At 43.7% G+C, this 26,410-nt stretch overlaps 1 protein-coding gene across 2 annotated transcripts in view; it reads right to left on the reverse strand.

The window, feature by feature from the left end:
- Positions 1-1,855: 1,855 nt before the first annotated feature.
- Positions 1,856-26,410, reverse strand: part of FOXN2 (forkhead box N2) — a 31,813-nt gene continuing 7,258 nt past the window's right edge. The window contains exons 2-6 of one of the 2 annotated variants that reach the window (XM_082756542.1): positions 20,775-21,325; positions 15,063-15,187; positions 11,128-11,189; positions 6,966-7,034; positions 1,856-6,528 (exon numbers count right to left, since the gene is read on the reverse strand). In XM_082756542.1, the coding sequence (XP_082612668.1) occupies positions 6,011-6,528; positions 6,966-7,034; positions 11,128-11,189; positions 15,063-15,187; positions 20,775-21,311 (1,311 nt within the window). In that variant the 5' untranslated portion in view covers positions 21,312-21,325 and the 3' untranslated portion in view covers positions 1,856-6,010. Of the gene's footprint in view, positions 6,529-6,965; positions 7,035-11,127; positions 11,193-15,062; positions 15,188-20,774; positions 21,326-26,410 lie in introns of both variants that reach the window. The other variant, XM_082756541.1, reaches the window with a different exon arrangement.

The following is a 26,410-nucleotide window of genomic DNA, read 5'->3' on the forward strand; positions in this document are numbered from 1 at the left end:
TAACTGTAGGAGCAGGTAGCTTTCGGGAGATCCTTCTCAAAGAGCAGGGGGAACAAGAAAACCAGCTGATCTGAAGACTAAAAAATTCAAGCAGAGGTAAAAACAGACGAGTTTCTATGTCCCAATTATGCTAAGAAACTTCACAGTAATATTGCTGGACTTCTACTAATATTCCTATGTAATTAAGCATGCCAGATGTTCACCATTATGTATATTTACTCAAAGTACTCATTAAGAACACCTACAGGTATTTGGAAGCTCAAGATCTAGGAAAGTATTAGCATATTCTGTGACAAATTTAGCCTCTCGTTGTTAAAAATAAATCTGATCTATTAAGTGAACAAATGTCCTTAAAATACAGCTGGCATAACTGGCTAATTGCTTCAGTTAATGCTTTAGCTCAAGAGTTGCGGTTCCAGACAAAGGGCAATTCCCAGCGAAGCCTTAACAGAAGAAAACACTCCTGGGACATTTAACAATGAACTAAAGGCTCTCTTAACACAATGTAGTGAATAACAATTAGAAAGATGTCATTTGTACATGATACTTAGCTGTGATTTTGTCTGGACTAATTAGAGCAGTCATTCTATTACCAGTATATTAAGATGAACACTACATCAAAGACACTAGCAGTGCATATATATTCTGCAATTTGTGATTTAGATTCTGAATGGTATGGCGAGGAAGGTAAGTTTTAGTTAAAATCTAGCATATATATTTCAAATACTGCAATAAAAACTGTTGTATTTGCACCAGATCCTACAGAAACTCACCCAGTGACATTAGCTGTTAAAAAAATAAGAATAAAAACAGGGCAGACACTAATATTAGCTTTTAAGAGGTAAAAGCATCATATCACATCCTGTTTCCCTGCTCTGATGTTGTCACCGGCAAGATGGACTCAGCCCACGAGATGTAGATCCACTCTTCCACAATTCGCTAGAATCACCTCCTGCTTTCCTCACCGTGCAGCCTCAGGCTTTACAGCAGCGTTAAGGGGTTAGCCTAGCTTTTGCCCAGGAAAATTAACCTTGGTATGGACTACACCGAAATGAAGGAATTCTGCTTCCAGATAATTCTGGATAATTCTCCTGGTAATTCTGCTTAGACAAGCAGAGACAAGGGAAAAATGGGATGGCAAGCACTTCATTCCTGCTGGTGAAGAGGAGGTTCTTGCCATCTCTATGCTTTCCGTAAGGTCTAATGTATAAAGATGCAACAGACCCCATAAATCATAGCTAAAGAAAAGTAAACAAATATCTAAAGTACTGAAAAAATATCAAATGAGAACTATGTAGCTTTCTTTATCAAGGGATATGTTCTTTAAATTATCCATTCCATACAACCCTGCTATTTTTGAGTTATCATACAAGCAATGTAGCTGCAGTGGTGTGGATACAGAACTAAAAAATCACAGGTACTTCATCAGGAAAAAAATAGATATTTGTTTTGCAAAAAAGCAAACAAACCCAGTGAGATGTGTCTCACAGGAGGGCAAAAGGTACGCAGTAGTATTCCTGCAATTTCAAAGATGTCAAAATGTTCCTCGAGTTCCACTAAATCTTGGCCTTAATAGGATATACTTCAAATACTATGGGCCAGTTACGGATGAACTTGTCCGAAAACAAATCCTGCTCTGAATTGATAAGGTCCCGTTACCATATAGATTACTCCCACATGCAGGCAATGTTCTAAACCAAGGCAAGAATGAATGAATTACATTTTTTTTTTTTGCCTTTTTTTTTCCCCCCCAAACTAACCCGGTTTTGTGTAAGATTGAAAGGGGAACACGGGTCTCTCAGAACACCAAGACCAATACCAAGAGGTGTTGATAAAGAGATAACACAGCGCTTTCTGTTTGTAATGCCGTTTATTTTATAAAAGCCCCTTTGATCATCTGAATGAAAAATGTGGGCAGAAAAGTCACAAATGTTATAAAACAAAGTTTATTCTGCAATATTTTGTCATAATGAATTGCATCTCTTTGGTAAAAATAAACTTTATAAACATTTTAATTAACAGAGATTAGCATACAAAAAACTAAACTTCTGTAAATATTCTTTAAAATGGGTAAAGGACTAAACTGGAGGAAAAAGGGTTAGAATTGGTCACCTACTGGCAAAATGATTCTAAACAAACCCAAGGACATTGCTTATGCTACATTAGAAACAAGCTAACGGGAACATTTTAAAAACAACTCTGGTTCATTTGATCAGAAAGCATTCTTACAATTCACTTTTAAATAAATAATAGTTACAATGAAATGGCAATTATAAAATGTTTTATATCACTATATGGCAGCAACATAATACTTTTAATTATGCACTTTTTAGTTTGAAGAAATGTACATTTATAAAACAGACTTGATAATGGCACTGGTAGCTGTGAAGAATGTGCTTTAAGATATAATGGCAGGTGCAACATTTAAAATATTCTACCTTTTCAATAAATATTTTGACTACACCATTATTAACATGTATGAGTGTAGTTGGCTTTAACCAAAGCTTTTACTTTTCCGTCTAATATGAAGTTGCAAACCACGCAACTTCCATTTTGAAGTCGGATTTGAAAACATTTGATGCAACTTTTACAAAAGCAATAATTTAGCATTTGAGTCTGAAAGACCAGTACAGGTTTGTACAGTATTCACATCAGAATTTACCCAAAGCAGAGCAGCCTCCCTTGTACACCAGTCTCACACACTTCTCCACTGTATTTAAAGGATTGAATGTGGTTCACCAATACTTTTGTTGCCTTTTCACTGCTGCTAAAGTATATCTGAGTTGACCATTGGCATGAACATTTTACATAGGTCACTAAAAAAAGAAACAAACCCCAACAGTCAAAATAACTCTTAATTATATTCCATTTATACTATATACACCAGGCTCCTTAACTCAGGTGGCAAACAAACCCAAACCCAGTTCTAGCTACGAAAGTGAAAGGAACAGCAGCTGGTCTCCGACTACAAAGAGGGGCTGCTCCACAGCCGAGCTGGCAGCTGCTGCCTGCAAAAATGTGCAGGGAATGGCAGGGGAAAACGTGGTGCAGCACATCAGGTGCACAGAGCCGCTGCCCTCCCCATCAAAGCACGGAGAGCGTGGGGTGCGTGACTTCCCCTTCTGGACTTTCAGTTCTCTCGGGCTGTAGGGATGGATGCAGCTTTCACTGTTAACTGTTTATTAGCACGGGGTTATTGCTCATTGCACGTGGTCATTAAATGCATTGGCAGCCTCTCAGTCCCATACCTTCAGAAACGCTGAAGCCATTATCACCAGCTTCAGCCACACTCCTAGAAATATTAACGTTCTCAGATGTTATCTAAAGCAAAAAAAAAAATCAAAACAAACCCAAGCCATGGAGCTGAGCATGACCACAGTTTCCAGAGTACCTGGATCTTGATCCAGCTTTTATTGGAAGTTAAGAGAAAAGCTGCACCCAAAGCCAGCATGACCTATATGGCACCCGCCTTCAATAGCACCCCACTGAAATCATGGCACTGAGCAGAACTGCAGCCTGCTACACTGTGATCTCTGTGTAGTTGAATCCTCATTTTCTGCATCGACACGCTCTGCCCTTTACAGTATTCCATCAAGATACAAAAGCAAACTGTGAGCAAAAAGCAGTTCCAACAAGCATTCACATCTCCACATCCAAAAATCCTACGAACCACTGCATTTAAACTTCTTTTAAATAGCGAGTTTTCCCGTACTATCCACCAGTAACACATCCAATATCAGATCTAATCGGCTAATGCACCACTTGTGATATCCAGAAGACATACACATCTGTACAAAGTGTCCTGTTACGGGTATTAGACTAATGGGTGTTCACACGAAGCAGGAATGCATCAGAGCACTTCTCTTCCCTTTCAAGAGATAAAACAATTCATTCTTAAAACTGAAGTAATTGATTGGGGAGGGGGAAAAAAGACCTTTTCTAGTGTTTGTGCTTAAAAAAAAAAAAAAAAAAAAAAAAAAAAAAAAAAAAAAAGTTGGCTTTTAATTCCAAAACATGCTACAAAAGAACCTCGGGTATTTCAGGCTTGATCCAACAGCCATGAAATCAGTGGGAGCACCACTATTGTCTTCAAGAGGCACTGAACCAGGCCCTCAGAGCAACAGCCCTTCAGCAGCATGGCTGTATTCATATTTAAAGGAGACAGTTTATGGCAGTACTCATGGAAAGATTGACAAATAAGAAAAAACACTGATCTATAGAAGGCCTCCAAAGAGCCAGAAAAACACTCCACTAGGGAAAAGTTAACTTTTGGCTGAATCCAGCACTGTCTTCAACAACCAAAACAGCGGACATTGGTTTCCTACTTCTAATTCTTAACCGGCTTTGTTTGCCCAACACCTGCTGGAAACAATAGCTTAATGTGTTAGCTAAAAACTACGCCACATCACTCTACCTTTCCGGAACAGGAAAGATGACCTTTTATAGTCTTCTACGATTCTGAAACATACTTAAGGCATCCTTATACTTACAGTACTGTTAAAACCCACTCCAACAGAACTGCATACCCATTTTTGAACAGAAAACCTTTAAAAAAAATCATCAATCATCACTTATTTTAAAATTAAAAATATAAATGAGGAAAAAAAAGTTCATAATACCACTAAAGCATTTTTGGCCAAAAGATGTCTGGGAACTCTAAAGAGATTCTTTTATTGCAAAAATGAATTGTGAAGGAATTCCTTCCCAAAACAGAGAGGTCCTCCTGAGTTACGACTTACATCCAGAGGCCAAAGGCTAGCCTTGCTTTGTAGATGCACTGCATGTGGCAGGAGGCTAAAAGGACTCACAGAGCACAAGGCACGGTGATCTGGGACACAGAGGGTAGAGACAGCCAAAGACTCCCAAAATGCAACTTCGGGTTCACTGATTCAAAAGAAAGCTATTCTACTCGGTTTCAGATTGGGGGGGGGGGGGGTAAAGAGCTCTTCCAGCAGTTGTTCACAGCCTAGCCACCTGAAACCTCCGCCTCTGGCGCATTTGAAATAGGACAAGCTGCTGTGTTCTTTACTCTCTGAACCCATCTCTGTCAGTGGGGAGCAGGAGAGTTGGTGTGGCAGTGGGACAGCAGCAAAACATAACAGCTGCATTAGCAGAAGTACTCAGCAGTGGCAGTAACACCAGGGCAACACCAAGCTTGGCAAATGGCAGCTTTCACTGCTGGCTGCACCCAAGGCAGGTGTGAAATGACCCCTCCTTCTGCCACCCCCCAAGACAATTTGTCTCAAGATGAGAAGAAAAAGCTGGTTTCCTTCAGGAATCTGACATGCATGCAGCAAGGTGGTGGTAGGGGTGCAGCAGGAAAGAAAAAGAAAGCAGAAGGTGGTACCCACCTCAGCTACCCCTTACCCGCTCTGCCAGGAAGGGTTATACTCCTTGCCTGGGGGCACTCAACGTCTTGTGAAAGCAGCTCCGGGAGTGCTGCAGTTTTTCAGCCACTTTACTGGGTGGGCTGAAACCTGCAGACCCTTGGAACTGCCTCACCAGCATTTCCATCAAAACCTGTGGCAGAAAAACAAAGAGAGGGCAAGTGGGAGGAAGCAACTGAGGCAAGAATATTTTATTTCCCTTTCTTTTTTTCTCCTCCTTTTTAATTCTTGATGTGGAAGTCGGAGCCCTCAGACAGGGCAAAATTCACCTCTGCACATGGGGCCAGCAGAGATGTCAATATGATCCACAATGTGCATCTGAGCAAACATAATCTGGAAAAAAAAGTAACTATTAAGAAAAAAAAAAGGAAAAAAGTGATCATTAAGAAGTATGCTTTCAGGTTTTCACAAGTCATGCATCTCTTCTAATCTGAGAAGATTATTTTTTTTTCTTTCTTTTTAGGCAGTGATTTAAAAATAAATGGCTAAATTACAGTTAGCGCCAAAAATAAAAAAGCAATGAGTCCTCTTATGGCTTTGATCTCCCTTGCGAAGGGTAAAAGTAGAAGAGTATTGCCACAATTAAAAAAAATATATGTATATATTCAACATTGACAAACAGACTATTTTTTCCTTTGCTTGTGACTGTGGGTCTTTGCAGTACTTATTAAGGAACCCAAGCACGTTCGGATGCCAGCAAGGTGGAGCAGAGACCCTGCTGCTTCTTTCAACTCCTCATCAATTTCTTGACATAACTCCTTGAGTGCTTTGTTGCTAGGCTGACTTTTCTCAGAGGTATCTACACAAGGTTGTGATGCATAGCCACTGTCTCCAAGAGGATCATCTTCATAGTCAACGTCTGTATCCACTTCGCTGTGAAATCCTTCACTGCCATCGCTTCCAGCATGGCTGTTCTTGGAGATAAATTCATATACCTCATCGACGGAGGACAAGGAAGACACACTGGACCTAGATGCGCAGCGCTGCGAACCCATGCTGCTAGCGCTGTAATTGTGATCCTCCTTTGGATCAATATTGGTGGCTGCAGAATCATTTTCTTGCAAATTTATCGAACTGGAAGGATTAAATGCGCTGCCGTAGCTTCTCTTCTTAGGTGTCTTCAGAGGCTGAGCTTTCTCACCTATTAAAAACAAAAGCAATCAGTAAGCATGTACTCCCATGAGATGGCCTAAAAAAGAACATACCACATTTTGGATGACTGACTGCAAAGGGTAAGCTGAAAGTGAGCATGTAAGAGTTGTAACATGCCTGTGTTACTGTCACCCACAGAGGACAATGGTCCTCAGCTAATCACAAATAAAAGCTGGAGAAACAGAGAAAATCTTCTTAGCATCTGGTACAAAAAGGATAGGGCAAGAATTTTGGAAAAAAAAATAAAAAGGAAAAAAGAGAAAGTGGTTCTATAAAACTGTAAGGGTAGCAGAAAGAATAATCAAAATTGCTTCTTGGCTGCGCTTACTATCTGCAAGCTAGACTACACTAATTTACTGAAACTTTAAAGCAAAATGTATAGCAACTGGGTAGAGGAAAGAAAACAGTAAAATGGCTTGTACTTACAGTCTAGCATCCCTTGTTCAATGGAAGTATTCAACAGCATCATCGCAGTAGCGGCATCAATATCAGATTCTGTGAAGGAGAAGCACAAAATGTTACAACTCGGGTAATATTGACAAAATGAGGTGTGTAGAATATGCAAAGAATATCTATCTGCATATGCTGGCCTACAATAATGAGCAGTGGGAAAATGTGTAAGAATTCAGATAGAGCGTGACTCCTACACAGTACAAAGTTAAGACACAGCGATCCAAGAGGAACACAATACGAGCAGTATGGTTGCAGAAGGGTCAGGTATCACAAGTATGATAACCTCACACTGCACTCAGCCACAGCTGAAGACAAGAATCAGCACCATTAATTAAATGTCCACATGAGATGTTATTAGCAAAAAGTGGCTTTTATCTATAACAGTTTAAAGAGAAAGATTATACATACGGCAAAGCAAAGCACCTAATCATTAGCTTCATACCCTCACTCCATGAATATGCAAGGCTGAAGCATGTAGTTAAATGCAGCATTAACTGAGCACACATCTTTTCTACAACCTCAGCACAAAGTGCTCTCTTTGCATTATTTTTCACACTAACGTGTGAAACGGAACACACAGAGAAGACAAAGGGGGAGATGGAACAGAACCGCTCCATCTAGAAGGCATGGAGATCTACGTAATAAACAGGCACTTGAGAAAGATCTAAATGAACAGCGGTGCTTTTAGCTATGACAACAAACACTGCCATAAAACACTATCCTTTGCTGCACTGAGTGGATTACTTCAACCTCCAAGAGGTGGAGAAGCTGGGCTGGAAGACACCATTCTAGGAAGCGTCAGCAGTAAGTGGAACCGTCTCTCCATCCTGCTCAGCTACCACTGAGGCAGGAGTTGCTGAAGTGAAACATCAGCCATCTCATTTTCAATGGCAGTCCCCCTGCCTTGTTACTGAATTTGAGGGGGACTGCAGAACTGTCCATTTGATTTTCTTATCTTACCTAATTTTTACTAACCTGACCCCATTTGAGGAGAAATTTGAAGAACACCCTGTCACCTTGCATCAACGTGGTAAACTGACGTAGCTGCTGCTTCCAGCACAGGCTACAAAACACACACATTCCCCACTGTCTTCACTTTCTATCGTTTTAAAATCAACGTACTTCAAGCTCTATTCCACCACACTTGCACTTCTTTTATTCTCTTTTTTTTTTTTTTGGCAGCAGAGATACACTGAGTTGACAAGTCGTAGGTCATGATTTACTATTTATAGTACAACTGATGAAATAAAAATTAAAACCAAATAAATAAAAAAATATATTTCCATATGAAATAAGATACGGACAGTTAATTTGCTCCACTATTGTAATCAGAAGGTGAAATAGTGTGATTTCTTACTTGCTATCACAGATTTTTCCTTTTAATAAATGATGCCAGTATATAAATAAAATTTTGATAAACTGATGAGTAATGGGACGCATTAATGAAGCACTGCAACCTACAAACAGTGGTTCTGCACACTAGCATCCCCAAAAAAATAGTCACTGCAGCAGCAAAGGATTCCTCCCTGCCACCACAGCCCAGACAAAGCCTCTGTTTGGAGATGTGGGAGTTACCAGCTGTGGGACAGGTGGCTGCTCTGTCTTTAAAACCCTTGGTTTTGCTGCCCAGCAGTGTTTCTGCTTTGTGGCTGAAGACTAAACCCAACCTTCTGGCCTCAACAGCCTGAAGCTCCAGCAGAGAGTGGGGTATCTGTGCTGCTGCTGAAGCCGTGCTTTGTTGGGGGCATTTTACCATCCTCGTGAAAGAGCCCTAAGGACAACGCTCTACGACAAATTACCACGTGCTCACTTTTTCTTGGAATTGGCCCTTTAAAATTTGAGCACAATTCAGTTTTCAGGACTTCTTTTGTAACTACCTTTGAAAAGGACAAGACTTAAGTGGATTAAGCTTTATTACTGAGTACAAGTGCTCAACAGGCTTCTTCTGCAGAAATGCTGTGACACCCCAGCGTGCTGCCTAGCTCCACTCTGGTGCTAAGGCCCACTACAATGTTAGAAAATGAGGAACACCTGTAAAAGCACATATGGAAAAATGAAGTAACCATCTCTGCTCAGCTGCTGTTTGTTGCTGGTTCTATTTGACTGTCAGTGTCAAACACGTTTCCAGCTTAAATTGAGTGGGCTGTTTTAACTCATGGGAAGTGAACGTAAGACAAAAGTACAGCCAAGTCCTCGCAACTCTAACAATCCTTAAAACCTGTAAGAGCAGGTAGGATCGCAGTGGGCTGAGGAAGAGGACACCAGGAAGGCAGCATTGCTGCACTCCAGCAAGGTTTCCCTGAAAATAAATGGCAAAATAACAACCAACCAACCAAGGGATGCAGAGGTAAGTATGCTGGCTAGTTACAGGTGAGAGTGACACATAGCCCTCGGTCCCAATTGTGAGATTCAAACTGGGTTTCAGCAGGAAACTGCTCCTGCTAGGGCCTCAGCAAGGCACCTCCACCTGTGAGTGTCCAGAATTAAAATTAAAAAATCCCCTTGTTTCTCAGGAGCAGCATCTCTTTGGGTTTGTCTGTGTTGAAAAGCTGCAAGAGTGGCTACATGGACATCCCCTGCTTAGCTTGCACGCTGCTGCTGGTGTAGCTGTGACGAGCTGTGCAGTTTTGCAGCTGCTGACGATGACTGTGCTGAACAACCACACGTCACCACGGGTCCACTACCAGCAGTGCTGGCTGCCACAAGGACAATCAGGAGGGATGGGCGTGTTCTGAAACACCCTTCAGACACCTGCAGTCTGCTATGTGTAACGTCATAAATGAGGAAATGACTTGGACTATGGAGTTCTAGCTCTAGCTAGAAGAGATCATAGAATCACCACAGAATCACCGAACAATTTAGGCTGGAGAAGACTTAATCATCAAGTCCAACCATCAGCCTGACCTACTGAGTCCCATCACTAAACCGTGTCCCTTAGTGTCACGTCCACACATCTCTTAAATACCTCCAGGGATGGAGACTCCACTACTTCCCTGGGCAGCCTGTGCCAATGCTTGACAGCCCTTTCTGAAGGAATTCTTCCTAATATCCAATCTAAACCTCCCTTGACACAACTTGAGACCATTTCCTTGAGTCCTATTCCTGGGAAAAGAGACTGACACCCTTTTGCTACAGCCTCCTTTCACGTAATAGTAGAGAGTAATGAGATCTCCCCTCACCCTCCTTTTTTCTCCAGGAAGGAGGACCCCAGTTCCACCAACCACTCCTCGTATGTCTCATTTTCTAGATCCTTCACCAACTTCGCTGCTCTTCCCTTAACACGTTCCAGCATCTCTCGTAGTGAGGGGCCCAAAGCTGAGCACAGTACTCGAGGTGCAGCCTCACCAGAGCAGAGTACAGGGGATGATCACCTCCCTGCTCCTGCTGGCTGCACTATTCCTGATACAAGCCAGGATGCCGCTGGCCTTCTTGGCCACCTGGGCCCACTGCCAGCTCATGTTCAGATGGATGTTGACCATCATCCCCCCAGGTCCCTTTTTCCTGAGCTACTTTCCTGCCAAGCTTTCCCAGCCCCGCATTGCTGCATGGGGGTGCACTCAATCCCCTCAGCCAGATCACTGATAGAAATGTTAAACAAAACTGGCTCCACGATGGAGCCCTGGGCAATACCACCAGTAATGAGCCACCACCTGGCTCAAACTCCCTTCAGTGTGACTCCTTGAGCCCAGCCACCCAGCCACACCACTCCTCATGGTCACATCCCCAGCACAACTCAGTCCTATCCAACCTTCCTCCTCCACCTTTCAGTGACTGCAGTTAAAATAATGGTTATACATCATCCCTAACTACAGGGAAACCCCAGTGTTTGTACCTTCCTAATCGTTTTTCTACAGAACAATTCAGTCTTAGAAAAGGTCATATTTGAGACCGATGTGTCTGCTAAATACCTTGCTGGCAAAAACAACAACACTTTTACAATGTGAGATTCGTCTTACGGATTTAAACTTAATACACAAGTCACTAACATCACAAGCACGCATTTATTAAATATGTTTTTTTCGTAATCTAACAGACCCTTCAGAAAATGGTCCATACACAAAATCAGCTGGGGTTCAGAATATGCTTGTGACTAGCAAAAACAGCAGAGCAAAATGAAAAAAAAATTAATGTTTACCTTTGAGGGATCGGCCATGATTCTGCTTAAGTACTGAAGTTAAGTAGTGAGGAGACGATGACCTACTGAAAAGAAATTCAACAAGTCAAAACCAACCCCTAATTTGCTGAATAATTTGTACAGAGTACATTATACACAACACCATAAACATAGAAAGATTTAAAAAAAAAAAAAAAACAAAAAACACTATATCTTGGTGGATAAACCAAACAGGCAGCCATTTCTCTTTCCCTCAGTAGATGGCCTGACACACTGATCATTACACATTGTTTATGTAGCACAGGAAGCAATCAGCAGCACTTGGAAAAACACCCCAACACACACACTGAGGAAGAGTTTTGTTGGCAAGAGATACTAACTTCTACAAATCTACAAATAAAGGCTGGATATTAAATATAAGTGTGTGTGTGTGTAAAACCCACACGTGAACACAATGTTAGCTTACACAGACACCTGGAGCCCAAGAGCAGCAGAAGAGATGAGAACCAGTTGTGTTTGTTGTTCTTTGAAGTGATGGTAAGAGATTATAAGAGATTAGCAAAAACGAAATATAGTGCTGTGCAAAAAGCTGGGGAAGAACAACAAAAACAACAACAAAGGCATCTGCTGATTCTGAAGTTAGCAGAAGCTGGGCTGTTTTGCTGGTCATGTTAGTTGTTTGTTTTTTTTTTGCATTATCAGGCCAACTTTCGTCTGGCAGAGTACCATTTAACACACTGCAGAACAAAAAGCTGGGCTATACATCCAGCCCTAAGTATTCAGTTCATTATAAATGTACTAGCAAACTGAAATGCATGAAATAAAAACAGTGCACAACCTTTAAAATTCCATGAAACACCAATAAACATTTTTAATTCTTCTACTTGTACTGTAAAAGGTGACGAACAGATTTTGGCAAGCCCAATCTGTAAAAGCTACCTCATAGGATCAATAGCATCTTTACGTTGAATCCTAAACAAAATATTTTTCACTGGTCTCTGGCCTGCTGCTGCAGCTGTGCATACCTTAGACCCCTGAACTCAACTACTCTGCACAGCTGTTTATGAGGGATGCCCACTTAATGCCACCATGGCTCAGATTTGCCCTCAATGATCCAAACTCAGCTTGCCATTGGTAACAGCTCCAAGGGTCATTGCAGTACGGACTGTGAATGGCAAGGAGATAGTGCACAAATTGAAGTAAGCTGACTTGAGATGCGTCATCTGAGCTACATAAGGAGCTCTGGTTGCAATGTAGACTGCCTGGCATTGGTAAGCAAAGCTAATGAAAAGGAGAGTAACGTTTAGCCTCTTCCAATGGGGTAACCGCAGTGAAAAAGATTCAGCACAGTTTGCAGATTCAGTTTGCACAGTTCAATGCAAGCATCCAAAACTCCAGTTCACTGTCTCTTATGTTTTCTTGTGGGGGTGATGGAGTGCTGAGAGATCCAAAACCAGAAAAAGAGAAAAAAATCAAAAGGAGAGGAATGTACCCAGCCCAACACAGCTGGCTCTGTAGTCTTCAGGTCAAGTGTACAAATAGATGCTAAATATCTTCATCCTTTCATTTGAGCTCAGATCCTTCAGGAACAATATACACAGAGCTTTACTGGATCAAATTAACACTTAGTGTATTGATTAAGATAATCTATGCATATGCATGAGGCATTTGCAAGATGAAGATCGTGGCAGCGTCTAGAGCGCAGTGATACAATACAGGTACTAGAAGCAGGACGCAGTTAGTGGCCTAGCACCAACCTGTTGAACAAGCTACACAGAAATAAAATGCACCAGCCATGTCAATCACCTACTATAATACAAGCTTCCACTTAACTAGACACAGATTACAGTTTCGGAAAGCTTCTGATCAAAGCAACACTTTAAATTTTATTTTAGAGTGCTGTTGAATGATAGGTATATTCCCCACGAACACACTGTAAAATAATTATGAACACAAGCACTCCCACAGAAAAATTCAGAGACTCTCGCAGTTGAATTCTAGCATTGCCCTGGAGTTAAATTTGGATGGCTGTTCCCAGTCTCTCTCCACCCGTTCCTTTGGGCTTCCTCTTTCCCTCCACATACAAGCCAACGTCTTGGGGCCCTTCCCCAGAATTAAGCCAGAATTTAAATCTAAACTCAATTTTTTTTAAACATGGAAGGGAGAAAAAAATTGTTTTTCTGCCTATAAGCTAAAGTCTTAGACGTGTTTTTGTTATTAAAAGGAAAAAAGATAGCTTTCATTAGGAATAAGTCAAGTGTCTTAAACTGCTGCTTTATTTTACTGTTCTTACAAATACAGGCACTACAAAATCCATCATGTTTTTAAGTCAGTGGAAGGTAGTTTTGCCACGTGTCTTTATGAGGACCAGGATTTCCTTGTGATTTGCAACTGTTGGCAAGTGTGATTAATCCTTCCATTTAAGAAAAAAGTTATCAAAACCAACAGCTTCAAATTGAAGTCTTGGTCTTGCCGGTACTTCAGCACTCACTGAGATAAAATCTCTCCTCCTTCCCTACACCTAATTTCACTGTGTTGTTTTTATACAAAGTTAATCATACCTCAGTGCTTATATCACGGGACTGACCTTGAACATGCTGGATACACTAAACACGTATCTGGGCAAGGCTGTCTACAGCCCGCCCTAGGCTGAGTCTCATTTGATCCCCTGCTCCTTTGGCTGGAGAGAGAACCTCCAGGGAACCCTTCCAACCATTTTTGCAGCTTGTAAGGTGCAAGCCCAACCCTAAAAGCCCCTTCTATGTGAATCTTCAATTGCTGCAGACAGCTATGGCTCACATGGTGGTGTCAGATCCCAGGGTCAACGTCCTGTGAGACTCATAGAAAGTTCTGCTAAATGCTCAGTTTTACATCCTGCTTCAGTAATCCCAGTTCCTCCTGTTTGTTAAGGGAACTCCTTGCAGTAAGGCAAGGCAGAGGGCAATGTTCAGACATCATAATTATCTCTCATCTCACTCAAATCATTTGCCGAACTAGATAAACTGGCCACTTGCCTACCTAAATCCTGATCTCAGCAGCAGCAGCGCATTCCTATTTGCTTTCTATCCTCCCACTCTCCATGCCACCTCCAAGTGCTTACTCAGGCTGACATTCCTCTTCCTGTACCAAGAATGCATGACACTGACTTGAAATTCTCTCAAAGCTATTGCCTAATCTTAAAATGCATCAAATGAGGAAGCCTTGATTTGAGAAGTGTAGCAGATTCCACCTCGTATGACGTTTAGGGTAAAGACTTTTCTTCCCATCCCCACTGCAAAATGTTTTCCCACTGCAAATGGCTCGGTGAAAACCATGACTCTCAGACCAGCAGTCGACTCTTAGAAATCAGTGAGAAAAACAGTGCCTGTTTGCAAAGTCCCTCAACAAAGGCAGCATATACCTCAACATTAATTGTTCTTGTCTGGGTTATTCCAGCCAGGACCCCTGGCGAGACACAATAGAAGGGTAAAAAAAAAAAAACATCGGTAGAAGGAAGATGAAAGAATATTTAAGAGAAAGCCAACCCACTGCCCAAATGGGGGAGGGGAAGCAGGCATGGAAAATTAACAAGACCCAGAAAGAAAGAAAAAAAGGGGAAAAAAAACATGAATCTAGAATAAAATATAAAGTTTACTAAATATTTGCTGCAGAAAGAGGAGGAAAACCTGACCTCCATGGCTATGAAATCAGTGCCTCCCCACTTCTCTCTCTTCTTAGTTATAAAGGAGACTGGGAGACCAACCTGAGATCTATGACTCCATGATCTGCTATCTGGGAGATCTGAGCTCATTACACTCTCTTCTCTAGCCAGTTTCCCTGCCTGTCTATCCAGTTCACCAAAGTTCTACTCCAATTTTTCTTCCCATGGAAGTCAGTAACAATACATCAACAGCTTATGTGGGCATTTCCTCTGCTAGGTGGGTGACTGTTGCACTTGTAAGAGAAAATTCACCTACCTTGGTGGTGATGCTGGTGGAGTATAAAACGCAAGTGCTGAGGGAAAAGGCTGTTTCTTCAGTGCTTGAACAAGATTAGGCTTATATTCTGGATCAACACACCATAACGAACCTTTTCCATTCACCTGCAAGGAAGAAGCATTGCAAATTAGAACATCCAGGGACCAAGTTATTTCATATTCCCAAGACACAGCAAAGTGTGATAATGTAGGCACCACTTCTGTGCTGGTGACGTACAGCACCCTCACGTGGCTCCATGATCTGCATGGATGAACGCGATCAGTGTGCAGCCTTAAGACCCCTGTTACATGGTATGGAAACGCCTGTCTTGCAGCTTGGGATACCATTTCCAAAGCTCCTTCTTTAAAACCCTGTTTTCTTTCAAGTTTGTTGACTGAAAGCTGTAAATTTTATTTAAACACTTCATCAACACCAAAGCCAAAGAGCCTTCCCCTTAATGGAGATATGGCAACATACTCATTTAACTTTATTCCATCTGTAAAAGCAATTTGTTGGATGCTCAGCTACAAATTGGATTACCATATTCACACTTCTTCAAAATCTGAAAACCTAACTAATTCATGTATTTTTGATGCACCTGATGATGTTAGCACTGTTATGCCCATCATTCCTGATGTTAAATTTGATATTGCAAAAGTCAAGCAGAGCCATAGGAACTCACCCCACCAGCAAACCTGCTCTGCACTGTTTTATCTATGACTTTAGGCAAGCACTTCTACGTGATACCCAATTCAGTTTAACTGCAGGCTGCAGCCAGAAAGGGGCTACTTTCCCTCTTTCATCTTCCCAGCCACTTACTTCCACCAGCTTGCTGACCTGACAAAACACCACCATAATTTTTAGTGGGTGCTCTGCACGCGAGCTGAACAAGTGCACACCCTGAAGCAATACAAATGTTCAACCCAGTGCAAGAGGCAATAAGCAGGGTGACTAAATAAAGCACGGAATCATCTCAGCTTTAAAACAAACTATCAGTATTCCTGGAAGAGGTCTAACCACAGAAACAGAAGTGACAGTGTATGGGTTGAGCCTAAGTAGCCTGTGCAATCAAAGACCACTTGAACTCAGCCATTTGTCCTAGCAGATAAAGCCTAGACAAGCCAGGATGTTAAATTGCCTTCAGAGGTTACTATTTCATGTCAATAGTGTCATCTTTTTCTGCATCTTTCTAATGCTCCTAATTTGACTTGCAGTATTTTATCTAAGCAAATAAAAAAAAAAAAATGGAAACAAAAATATCCTGGCATTTTGAAATGTTGGACTGTGTTGTGATGACAAAGTTCCCAGGCCCCAGAATTTCTCAGGGCTTGATTAAAGCAACTGATGCTGGAAACAAGATGCCCCTCATCATGCAGCTTTGTCCTTTGACCTTTCAAAAAAACAAAAACGGGAGTTAGGGGGGAAGGGATAGCACTGATAAAATATGGACTAGTGCTCTGATGTATTTATACCCAAAAAAGGGCCATGGGAAATGATTCTCCTTAGGAGGATATGCTGTGGAGAGACAGCATGTGGAGAGATGGCCACCAGGAGCAGCTGGAGAAGCTACCACAACCAGCAGCTTGCCTATATCTGGGCACACAACACTGGCCCAAGCATTGACTGTTCTTTTCTATGGAAAATAAAGCAAATCAACTCCAAAGGCAGTTTCGGTTACTCTGTTTGTGTTCACCTGGTTCTGGGGGAAAACACCTGCACTAGGAGCAGCCCAGCAGGAGCTGCAGCCTTCAGCAGCTGTTTGTTCCCAGCTTCCACTCAGCACGGGGCACCCCATGCAGCTCCCACCAGTTGCTTCCACTGGAACTAGGTGAATCACTGGGAAATCCTGTGCGTGTGTGGAAGATGTATCTTGAAGTTTATGAGGTAACAGACAGCTCTCCTCTGTCCCTACAGGTCTATAGATATATTCTGCACCTGGGACAGGGCAATCCTGGATATATGTACAGACGGGGGGATGAGGGGGTGTAAAGCAGCCCCACAGAAAGGGATCGGGGGGTTTTGGTCGATGGCAAGTTGACTGTGAGCCAACTGTGTGCCCTGGCAGCCAAAAGGGCCAACCATGTCCTGGGGTGCATCGAGCATGGCATTGCTGGCCAGCTGAAGGGAGCGACTGTCCCCTCTGCTCTGCACTGGTGTGGTCTCACCCTGAGGTGAGAGGTGGGCACCACAGCATAAGGAGGAAACAAAACTATTAGAGAGTGTCCAAAGAAGGGCTACGAAGATGGTGAAGAGCCTAGAGGGCAAGGTGTATGAGGAGCAGCTGAGGGCCCTGGGTTTGTTCAGCCCTGAGCAGAGCAGGCTGAGGGGAGGCCTCATGGCGGCCTGCAGCTCCCTCAGGAGGGGAGCGGAGGGGCAGGCGCTGAGCTCTGCTCTCTGGGGACAGCGACAGGACCTGAGGGGACGGCATGGAGCTGGGACAGGGGAGGGTCAGGCTGGGGATTAGGGAAAGGTGCTGCACCCAGAGGGTGGTTGGGCACTGGGACAGACTCCCCAGGGAAGGAGAAAGGAAGGTTTGTTGAAGATATTCAAACCCTGTCCCTGTCAAGTAAACCTCGGTAAACAACCTGCACATGATAGCACCACAGTTAAGTCTGTACAGAAAGGGTAATGTACATTTTAGCAGAGCAGAGATCTGATGTGCACACACCCTGCTGCCATGGCACAAGAAGTTCCTCTTGTCGAGCACTGGCTCCTGAGACATCCCAAAGCAGCTACTTTCCCTTATGACTCTTCAACTCGTTTTACCACCATCACTATGCAAAAGCACACAGCTTTTCCACGTAACTGGCAACAAGGGCAGAGGAAGAAGCTTTCACACCCCTCTACAACCCCAAGGGCACGTGCCCTGTCACTTTTCCCTGCGGGAGAGCTCCCAGCACTGTCTCACATTTCGGGCCAGCCCAGGGGAATGGGAACACCTCCGGGGTGACCCCACCGGGCTGCAACCCGAGCCCCTGCGCCTGCTGCCAGCTGCCCTTTCACCACATGACTTTCAGTATCGACCCCGCCACCGTGTCTGCTTGGAGAGGAAAAAAACCAACTAACCAAACAACAACAAACGTAACGTCAAGTATTTTTCAGCAGTGCAAGCCATGGCAGCCTTCCCCCGCAATCCATGCTGGTTGCCATCTAGAGAGCGTCCCTGAGTGACTGCAGCCTGCTGCCACAGGCAGGGTGGATGCACGTAGCCAATTTATATTAATGTATGGACAAACAGCAGCCATCCTCAGCTACGTCTGTAACAAGATGTGGTGCAGCCCAGTAAGAATAGATCTGTGGAGCAAAAGAGTCATTGCTGAACAATCGCCCACGCTAGACGTGTCTGGGAGGTCTCACTTCACATCAGCTCAAGCAGAGACTTGTGGACGATGTCCATCAGCAGTCGGGGCACAGTAAGCGTGCTTCCACAGCCTGCTTGCCAGCTTAGCATCAGCCACAGTGAATCCAGTTCACATGTCCTAGAACTGCCCTGCATGGGTGGTAACATAGAAAATGAGGAGACACTGCAGATTTTCATAGCTGATGACTGGCTGGCAGCAATAGCCAGTGAACTATCAGAAAACTGAGCGTTTCACAGGGTGCAAAGGGCACAGATCCTTCCCTTTCAGATACTGACACTCTTCCAATATGAGAGGCAGACTTGTTTGAGAGCCAGAAAAGGCTTTAAAACCCTTCTTATCCTGCTCCCTTACTCTGCTCCTCTGATGCAACCCGTCACAGGCATCTCTTCTTCTGCGGGCACTCAGGATAGCAGAAAACCAATCATGTACTCTCTTCCAGAAAACAATTAAGATGTCATTAGCAAAGAAAAAAATGGAAGAGGACAAATTACCTTGCTCTCTTTGAGAAGCCCACAGAGGCATCACTAGCACGTGGTTACAGATAATACGATCAGCTACACCGAGACTGTAAGCTAGTGCTGCTTGCTACAAGAAGTCACACCTTAGGAGCACAGCCAAAGGGGTCCGCAGCATCAACGTGATCCTCCTCCATTTGGTACATGGATATATATATCCATATCCTCCACTGATACCTGCTGAGTGCAAGGCTCTACACGGAGGACCTCCACCTACCTTGAGAGGCTGTCAGACATGCCAAACACTGCATGCATTTCTGATAACAAGCCTATTGCCACTTAGGCTGATGTCCAAGCACACGGGTTCAGGGTTTGTTAGTTGACTTTAGGGCAGGATGAGGGGGGTGAACACTGTTCTGTTTTGTTTTGTTTCCAGATTCAGAGCTGCCTTCTTGAGGAACAGGATGGGAAATGAGAGAGGAAGGAAGGAAATCACTAATAAAATCATTCAAGTCAGTAGAAGAAACAAGCTATACAGAAATAAGTATTCGTGACTTTAAGGAGTAGATCTTTACATGTAGCTTGTCTCAAAAAGACTGCAGACACAGTTATGACAGCACCATTACAACAGAGGTGAAAGCACAAAAACACTACAGTATACTAAACACAGGAATAAAGAAGACTGTTTGAAAGCTCAATCTGTGCTAAGAGAAGATCACAATTGAAAAGTCAGTGTAATATACAAAATAGCTTTCAGACTGAGAAACACACCTTATCACAGCGCTTCCATTATTTTCCTACAATAATTCAGATGCTTTTCCTAGTAAAAAGTTTAACAGAACAGCAAGCAAATAAGTGAGCTGAGGTATGTGAGAGTACAGAACATGAAAATATGATTTGAACAGAATTTACTGGAAATGGGTTAATAAATAGGAAATATTGGCATCAATGTGTTCAGCACAGCACCAAGAAATTTGAAAGATACCCGAATTCATGGTAGGTCTGTGCAATCTTAGTTTGAGCTATTATTTTCCTGACACAGTTCCCAAAGCACAGCCTGCCACTATGCCACCCATGTCCTGCAGTCTGCATCTTCCAGTTACTTTCACGTTGTTCCCACTGGTGGAGCAGTGACTGTGTGTATTCACACGTGCGTGGAGGTGGGAAGAGGACAAACATCCTCAAGCTCTGCAGCTTGGCACCTCCCACCAGCATCAACCATGGGCTGCTGGAGGAAAACACCTCCGTGGGTTACAACACACTTGCTGTAGGTACAAACTCCAGTTTCAACTGCAAGGCTGGCACCTCTGCTGAACTCACAGAGAGCTCTGCAGAGCTTACACTTCTACAGTTACTCCAACAATAGACTGCTTTGGCAGGTACCCTAATGATTATATCCTCCCTAGCAGTGAAGGTACCACGTGTCAATTCCAAACATCATTATATGACCCAGTTCAGAAAATTAGCACAGGCAAAAGATTGTTTTATTTGCTTTTTAAATTTATCCTCAAACAAATGAGTTCCTTTAAAGAAAAAAAAAAAAAGGCACAAGACATCCTAGAATAGATGTCTAAAACATCAAGCTGACTATTATAGCCTAGCAAAATTGTAAGTAGAAACAAGGCCCTTTACAATAACATGTCAGCCAGCTTTGTAAAGGATCCATCACAGTTAGCTCTACCCAGCTTAATACTAAACAGAAATACAGGATGACAAAAGTGACTTGGACACTTGTGGTATTTCCAAACTATCCCTGGTCGTAGGTAAAGTGTTAAAGGATTTCAATATACAACTGTTTCACACATGGGAGGAGGGGAGTCCATGAAAATAACAGGGTTTTCTTAATTTCCTCATGAATTTCAAGCTCTACTCAGCTCCCTCCCCCCAGGCCTCACCTTGCCATGGCTTCTCTCCACCTTTCGGAAACATTTGTTCAAGGAGAGGTTGTGTCGGACAGAGTTCTTCCACCCCGTCGGTGCTGTGGCAAAGTAGGGGAAGCGCTCCAGGATCCAGCTGTAGATTTCTTTGACTGGGAGGCTCTTGTTGGGGGAGTGCTCGATGGCCATATAGATGAGGAGGCTGAAGGAATAAGGGGGTTTGGAAGTCGATGATTTTTTCTCTGGGTTCTGGTAGCAGGACGGCGAGAAGGATGGCACGCTGTCACCCTCTATGTCATACAAAGGGCTAACAATTGGAAGACCCTCGCTTCCAAGGCTGAAGTTTGTGAGAAGATTAGTACTTTCGTGCAGCCAGTTCAAATTCGTGAGTTCGTCATCAGTTGAATCGCTGTCCACCACCGTGGCCTTGAGCCTCCCAGCATCTCCTGCTTCAGGCAAGCTTCCCATCCTGTGGACCTGCCTTAGTCCTGCAGCTTTTTCTGCTCCTGGCGTTTTAGCTTTCCTGTCCGGAGTCATTCCAGTGACTGGACCCATTTAGCTTTATTGGTCTGCAACAGAGGAGAAAAATCAATGCAAAACTTCAAAATCACGTTCAGTGTCAGCCCAAGCTGAAAAATTCCCAAGGAAATGTGACACCATACTGACCCATGCTGTGGTCACTGAGGAGAGACAGGGTTAAAAAAAACAAAAAACAAAAACCTCTTGTAAACCCTTTTATCTCCCCCGGCTTACAGCCAGAACTCACGGTAAGCCCTTGGAAACTGCTCTACTTGTCTTGAAATTTCAATTTGGACACCGAAATAACAGCTATCGGTGTCAACATCTGAAAGAGACCTCAACAGGTAGGATCTAAACCATTCTGTTCTCACATTAAGTCTTTAATTATATTCATTACATTGTAAATTAACCCTATTTAGAAGTGCTTGCTTTTGATTCCTGGAGAGGAAAAAATAAGTTGCAGATCTTAAATAGCAGACAGTCAACTTGCGGTCCTGGTGCAAATTACGTCTGTACAACCCCCTGCAAGTCCCAGTCATTCCTAGGCACTCCCTCACACTGCAGAGCTTTAAAACAAGCCACCAAGCAAACCGCTATGCTAACAGCTGCTTTTTTCTGCTGATGTAACCATGTCACAGCCTCGCTGCACCTAAAGCTTTGGCCAACACAGCTGTATCAGAAGCACAGATCACTTTACACACGTGGCTATACCAGCCTCCTATAAATGTAAGGCTCTCCAGCTACTGATGCAGAAGTCATCTCACCAGGCAGTGCAACGCACATTAGTGATGTCTTCTTACATTTTTTTGCAGTATTTGCATGAACAAGTGGCTTTGTGCACTTGGATCTTCTCCTGCAGAGGACATGGAGACAAGGACCCGCTCAGCCTCGTACGAGGGCAAACTGTCAGAGCAAGTCTACTGCTGCTAAGATTTCAATGGAAATTATCGCATCAATAAGAGTATTTAGACAATTTTTAGTTAAGTGCTCCACTCTCAGATGGACTTATTAATACAATTTTGTTTGTTTGTTGTTCTAATTCAAGAACAAATACTCTAAGGGGATAGATTAGTCTGTTTTCTTTATGTTGGAGGAGAGCAACGCAAGAGCAAGGTGCAATGTGGTGACACAGAATCTGCTCCTCCTCCAGAAAAGCATTGTTTCCTATAAGCAATTTCTTCTCGTCATCTGCCTGTAGTCTTTCATGCAGGTACTGCCAAGCTTTCCTTACTTGCCCCTTTTTTTCAGGGGATACCTTACCAGTCCCTTTATGTCAGGGGGCTATGTGAGCTGGAGAAATCAAAGATCCAAACCCCAAAAAGGTGATCTGCCTTGCATGCTGTGGACCAACAACTCCACCTTCTCCAGAAAACAAAATCTGTACTTACACAGTGCTAGAAACCATCCCCCAAAATTCAATTTATGTGCAGGGACAGGCATGATTAACTATTAGCTCAGTCATTAAAAAAAAATAAAACAAAGCAAACTGCTCAAATTGCTCTCTACAAATTACTTTTCCCCCTAAGTTGGTGGATGCTGGCTTTAAAACAGAGCAATTTATACACATGTCTATGTTACTTCTTCAACCCTTCCTTAAATAAAAAACAAACGAACAGTGATAAAATCCATAAAGTAAGACAAACCCAAATTCTGCCACAAAGTTTCACCATTTTCCTTACATGGGACAACATTACTCCCTTGTCCTGTGTCCCTTTACCTATCTATGTACTAGCTTCCACTGCTCGCTGTGTATTGATTTTAGTACTTGGTTCAGAACACGTGAAATTTCCCTTTGCCAGTCTCCGGTCAGCACAGGAGATCAGAACCATGTGCACACAAACAAACTTAGGTCACTGTATTTATTCCTTTCCTGAACATGAGGCAAGAGAGTCTGTTTTAAAATGCAAACATGGCCCAGACACTCCAAAGTGTAGAGAAAAGGGAAACATTAACTTAACCTGGCCCTTCAAATTAGGTCAGCATTGTGGCACCCACATGCTTTTTGTTTGTGTGCTGTTATATGCTAGCAGAGGACCATCAGAATAATTAATATTCTACTTTAAATTCTTTACAGCAACATATTTATAGTAAATAATATGCAATGTTTCCCTCAATAAATGCATTATGAAAAGCCATGTTTTAGAACATCTTTGCTGCCCGTCTCTGCTATGAGCAAGCAGGGGTTTGTGGACACGGATGATCCAGTGGGAATAGCACTGTAAGAGCACGGAGGGCAGTTCACAAGAAGAGAAGAGCATGTAAGAAGCCCTCTGGTGCAGACATCATGGTAGATTGTGTACAATTGCACCCTCAGATTATTTCCCAATGTTTCTCTCCGTTATCAGCTAGGAAGGTTGAAGCAAACAGGGTTAGAGGGAAGCAGGACTTGCTCTCCAGTGCTCCCACCCCAGCTGAATTAGCAGCACCAATACAAACCATGAGAGAAACCCAGCAGAAAGGCAAGGGTAAGGGTGTGCAAGGCCACCTCGTGGAATTTACCTTCCATTCCTTTTTTCTCTTACTGACACCTTCCCTGCCTCTTCAACTGCTCCTGTGGCAGAAAAAGCCAGGCAGGACAATCCCCTCTGAGTACCTGCTCTGCCGATGAGACAAGATGAGCTCCGTTCCCCTCTCCTCCTGCTGTCCCCCAGCCTCTCCTTGCCGAAGGATGGCAGGTGGCAGCCCCTCACCAGCCTCTCCAGCTGGCACCCCCAGCGCCCAGAAGCTCACTGCTATTGCCATGGGGACAGCCCCAGCCCTGCAAGCAGAGCCAGGACTCAGCCCCCAGCCTTCCGAAGGCAGAAGCCTGAAACACACCTCTACGAACACCAGCTCGGTGCTTCGCCCTGCCAGTGCGTGCACAGGAGTACAGCGCGGTGCCATTACCATTAACACCCACAACAAAAAGCAGGAGTATTCAAGGCCTAAGGGCATCACGCACCCAAATCCCAACCCATTCAAGCACCCATTCTGGTGAGCACCTTCAGAACAAAGCCTGCCAAAACATCTCCTCCTCAAAAACAAAGCACTGCAATGGACGTACACATTATTTTGCGATGTAATTATATACGGAGGACTACTACGATTCTGGGACAAGATGATTAAAAAGCTGCAAAGCCAACTGAGGGTGCTCGACTAAAAGCTTGGAAGCACCAGAAAGAAGATGAGAGAGGCAGCCTGCTTTCCAGCACTGGTGATTTTGATATCACTTGAGAGTGCCCGGGAAAGCCAGGAACAGAGCTCCCTTCTAACAGTGCCAAGTCCCGGTAAGTCCTGCTCCCCACACCACCCACGGAGCAGGGCAGACTCAGGCTGTAGGTGTACTGAGGTAGCAATCAGGTTTAGAGAAACCCCAACGTACCTGAGGGGGATATTCAATGTCACGAGACACTGTGCACGGTGCTGTTGCTGAAGAAACCAACCCACACTGCCCGGTAATTAATTACCAGTGCACCAGAAACCGACTACTGGGTCACAGCTGCTTTTAGCAAGCAGCGGGGGAGATGCCTGCTTCTTTTCCGAGCAATGAGTTCCTGGTTGGAAAATCCTCAGCAAGCCAGCCACCAAGTTCAAGGAAAATCTGTCTGCTCCAAACACAGAGAATATCTCTCAAAAAACGTCAATACAAAAAAGCACTTACAGAACAAAATGGTTTTGACAATCTTCTTTCAAACTCAAGAGCTCACTTTGAGAGAGGTGTCGGGGGCTGAAAGGCACTCGGTATAGAAAGTGAGGGCTCAAAAGCCAGAGTAAGCACAACACAAGGCACAGTTTTGTCAACAGGTGCCTTGCTGAAGAAGTCTCCGCTCCAGAAGAGTCCAGTGAGGAAGCAGTAGCAGATACCTCGGTCCCACGGTGACCCTTCCCCAAAGCAGCGGTACTGGAGGTAACCACGTGCAGCCACTGCTTTATCACCGCAGCTGCTGCAGGCAACACACAAACTGAGCTCTTTCTGCCTAGACTCAACAGCCCAGAGAAAAAGCATTCAACCTCTTGATAAAAAGAAGAAAAAAAGCAAAATTCTACTTTTTTTTTGTGTGCTGTGTTATTGTGTGAGCAGAGCTGCTGCTTGACCCATCTTCACTTCCCATCTGACACCACCCTGCACTGCGATGAAAGGTGCTACAGAGCATCTCTGAGCACACCCACGCCCCAGGGCAGGAAGACCCCCTCTGGAATTAGCCTTGCCCCTTTGTTTCTGTAGGACTAACCAAGCAACCAGGTCCCATCAGCTAGCAGTGCCTTTGGGAAGACCTGCAAACTGCTAGCAGTGCAGTCATTTCCCTCTAGAGTTAGAAAAAGACCATGCACTGAGTAACAGAGCATGATTTTTATGCAGGGGAAGATACTTTTAAAGGTGTCAAATAAGAGCAGCACTGGAACCACGCTCAGTGCAACAAGCTCAGGGCACGCAGCCTGAGTTACAGGCGTATTTGTACAGTCCCTACATAGGTTTGTGCAAACATATACGGGCTCTGTGAGAGTGTTTAGAAATACCAGCACATGCTTTTGCTTGCAAGCAACTACACCAGCATTAAGTCTTCTATTGATTTTTCGTATTCTCTTGCATTCATAGGAAATGCAGCTACACCAGGGGTTGTCCCGACTTAAACACATCAGTGTGTGCATTGTGTTGTTAAACGGCACAAGCACACGTATAAATGACTGTCACCACTCACACAAAGTTTGCAATACACTTTCCAGCCAGCACGCTCACAGTAAAGGACCAACGAGAGGCTTTTTTTTGTGTTAAGGGGAAAAGTAACGCAGCTCCCTGCCCGGCTAGTGAAAACCCATTGATAAAAAGCTGGAAACGTTAAAAGCACCACATTCACATGGCTGCAAGCATTCAGAGCATGGCACCAGCCCATTTTTCCATCGATTTAACCTTCTCCCCTCCCTCCTCCCCTTTATTCCAGGCTCCTCTCCACTTCACAGCATTGTTCCGCAGGCTGGGGTCAGAGTCAAGTCTCCAAAGCGCTGCAAAAGGCCTATATTTGATTACAATGCTGTGTGATGTCACGTATCCAAGACAACTACGGCACTATGGTCTCCTGAGGACAAAACTACCTCTTGGTGACAGATTTCAGCAGCCTGGCATGCAACTGCATGCATCCGTGGGCTCCAGGCCGGGC

This window comes from Aythya marila (assembly GCF_965140915.1).
Source record: "Aythya marila genome assembly, chromosome: 3".
In the NCBI taxonomy this organism is placed as follows: Eukaryota; Metazoa; Chordata; class Aves; order Anseriformes; family Anatidae; genus Aythya; species Aythya marila.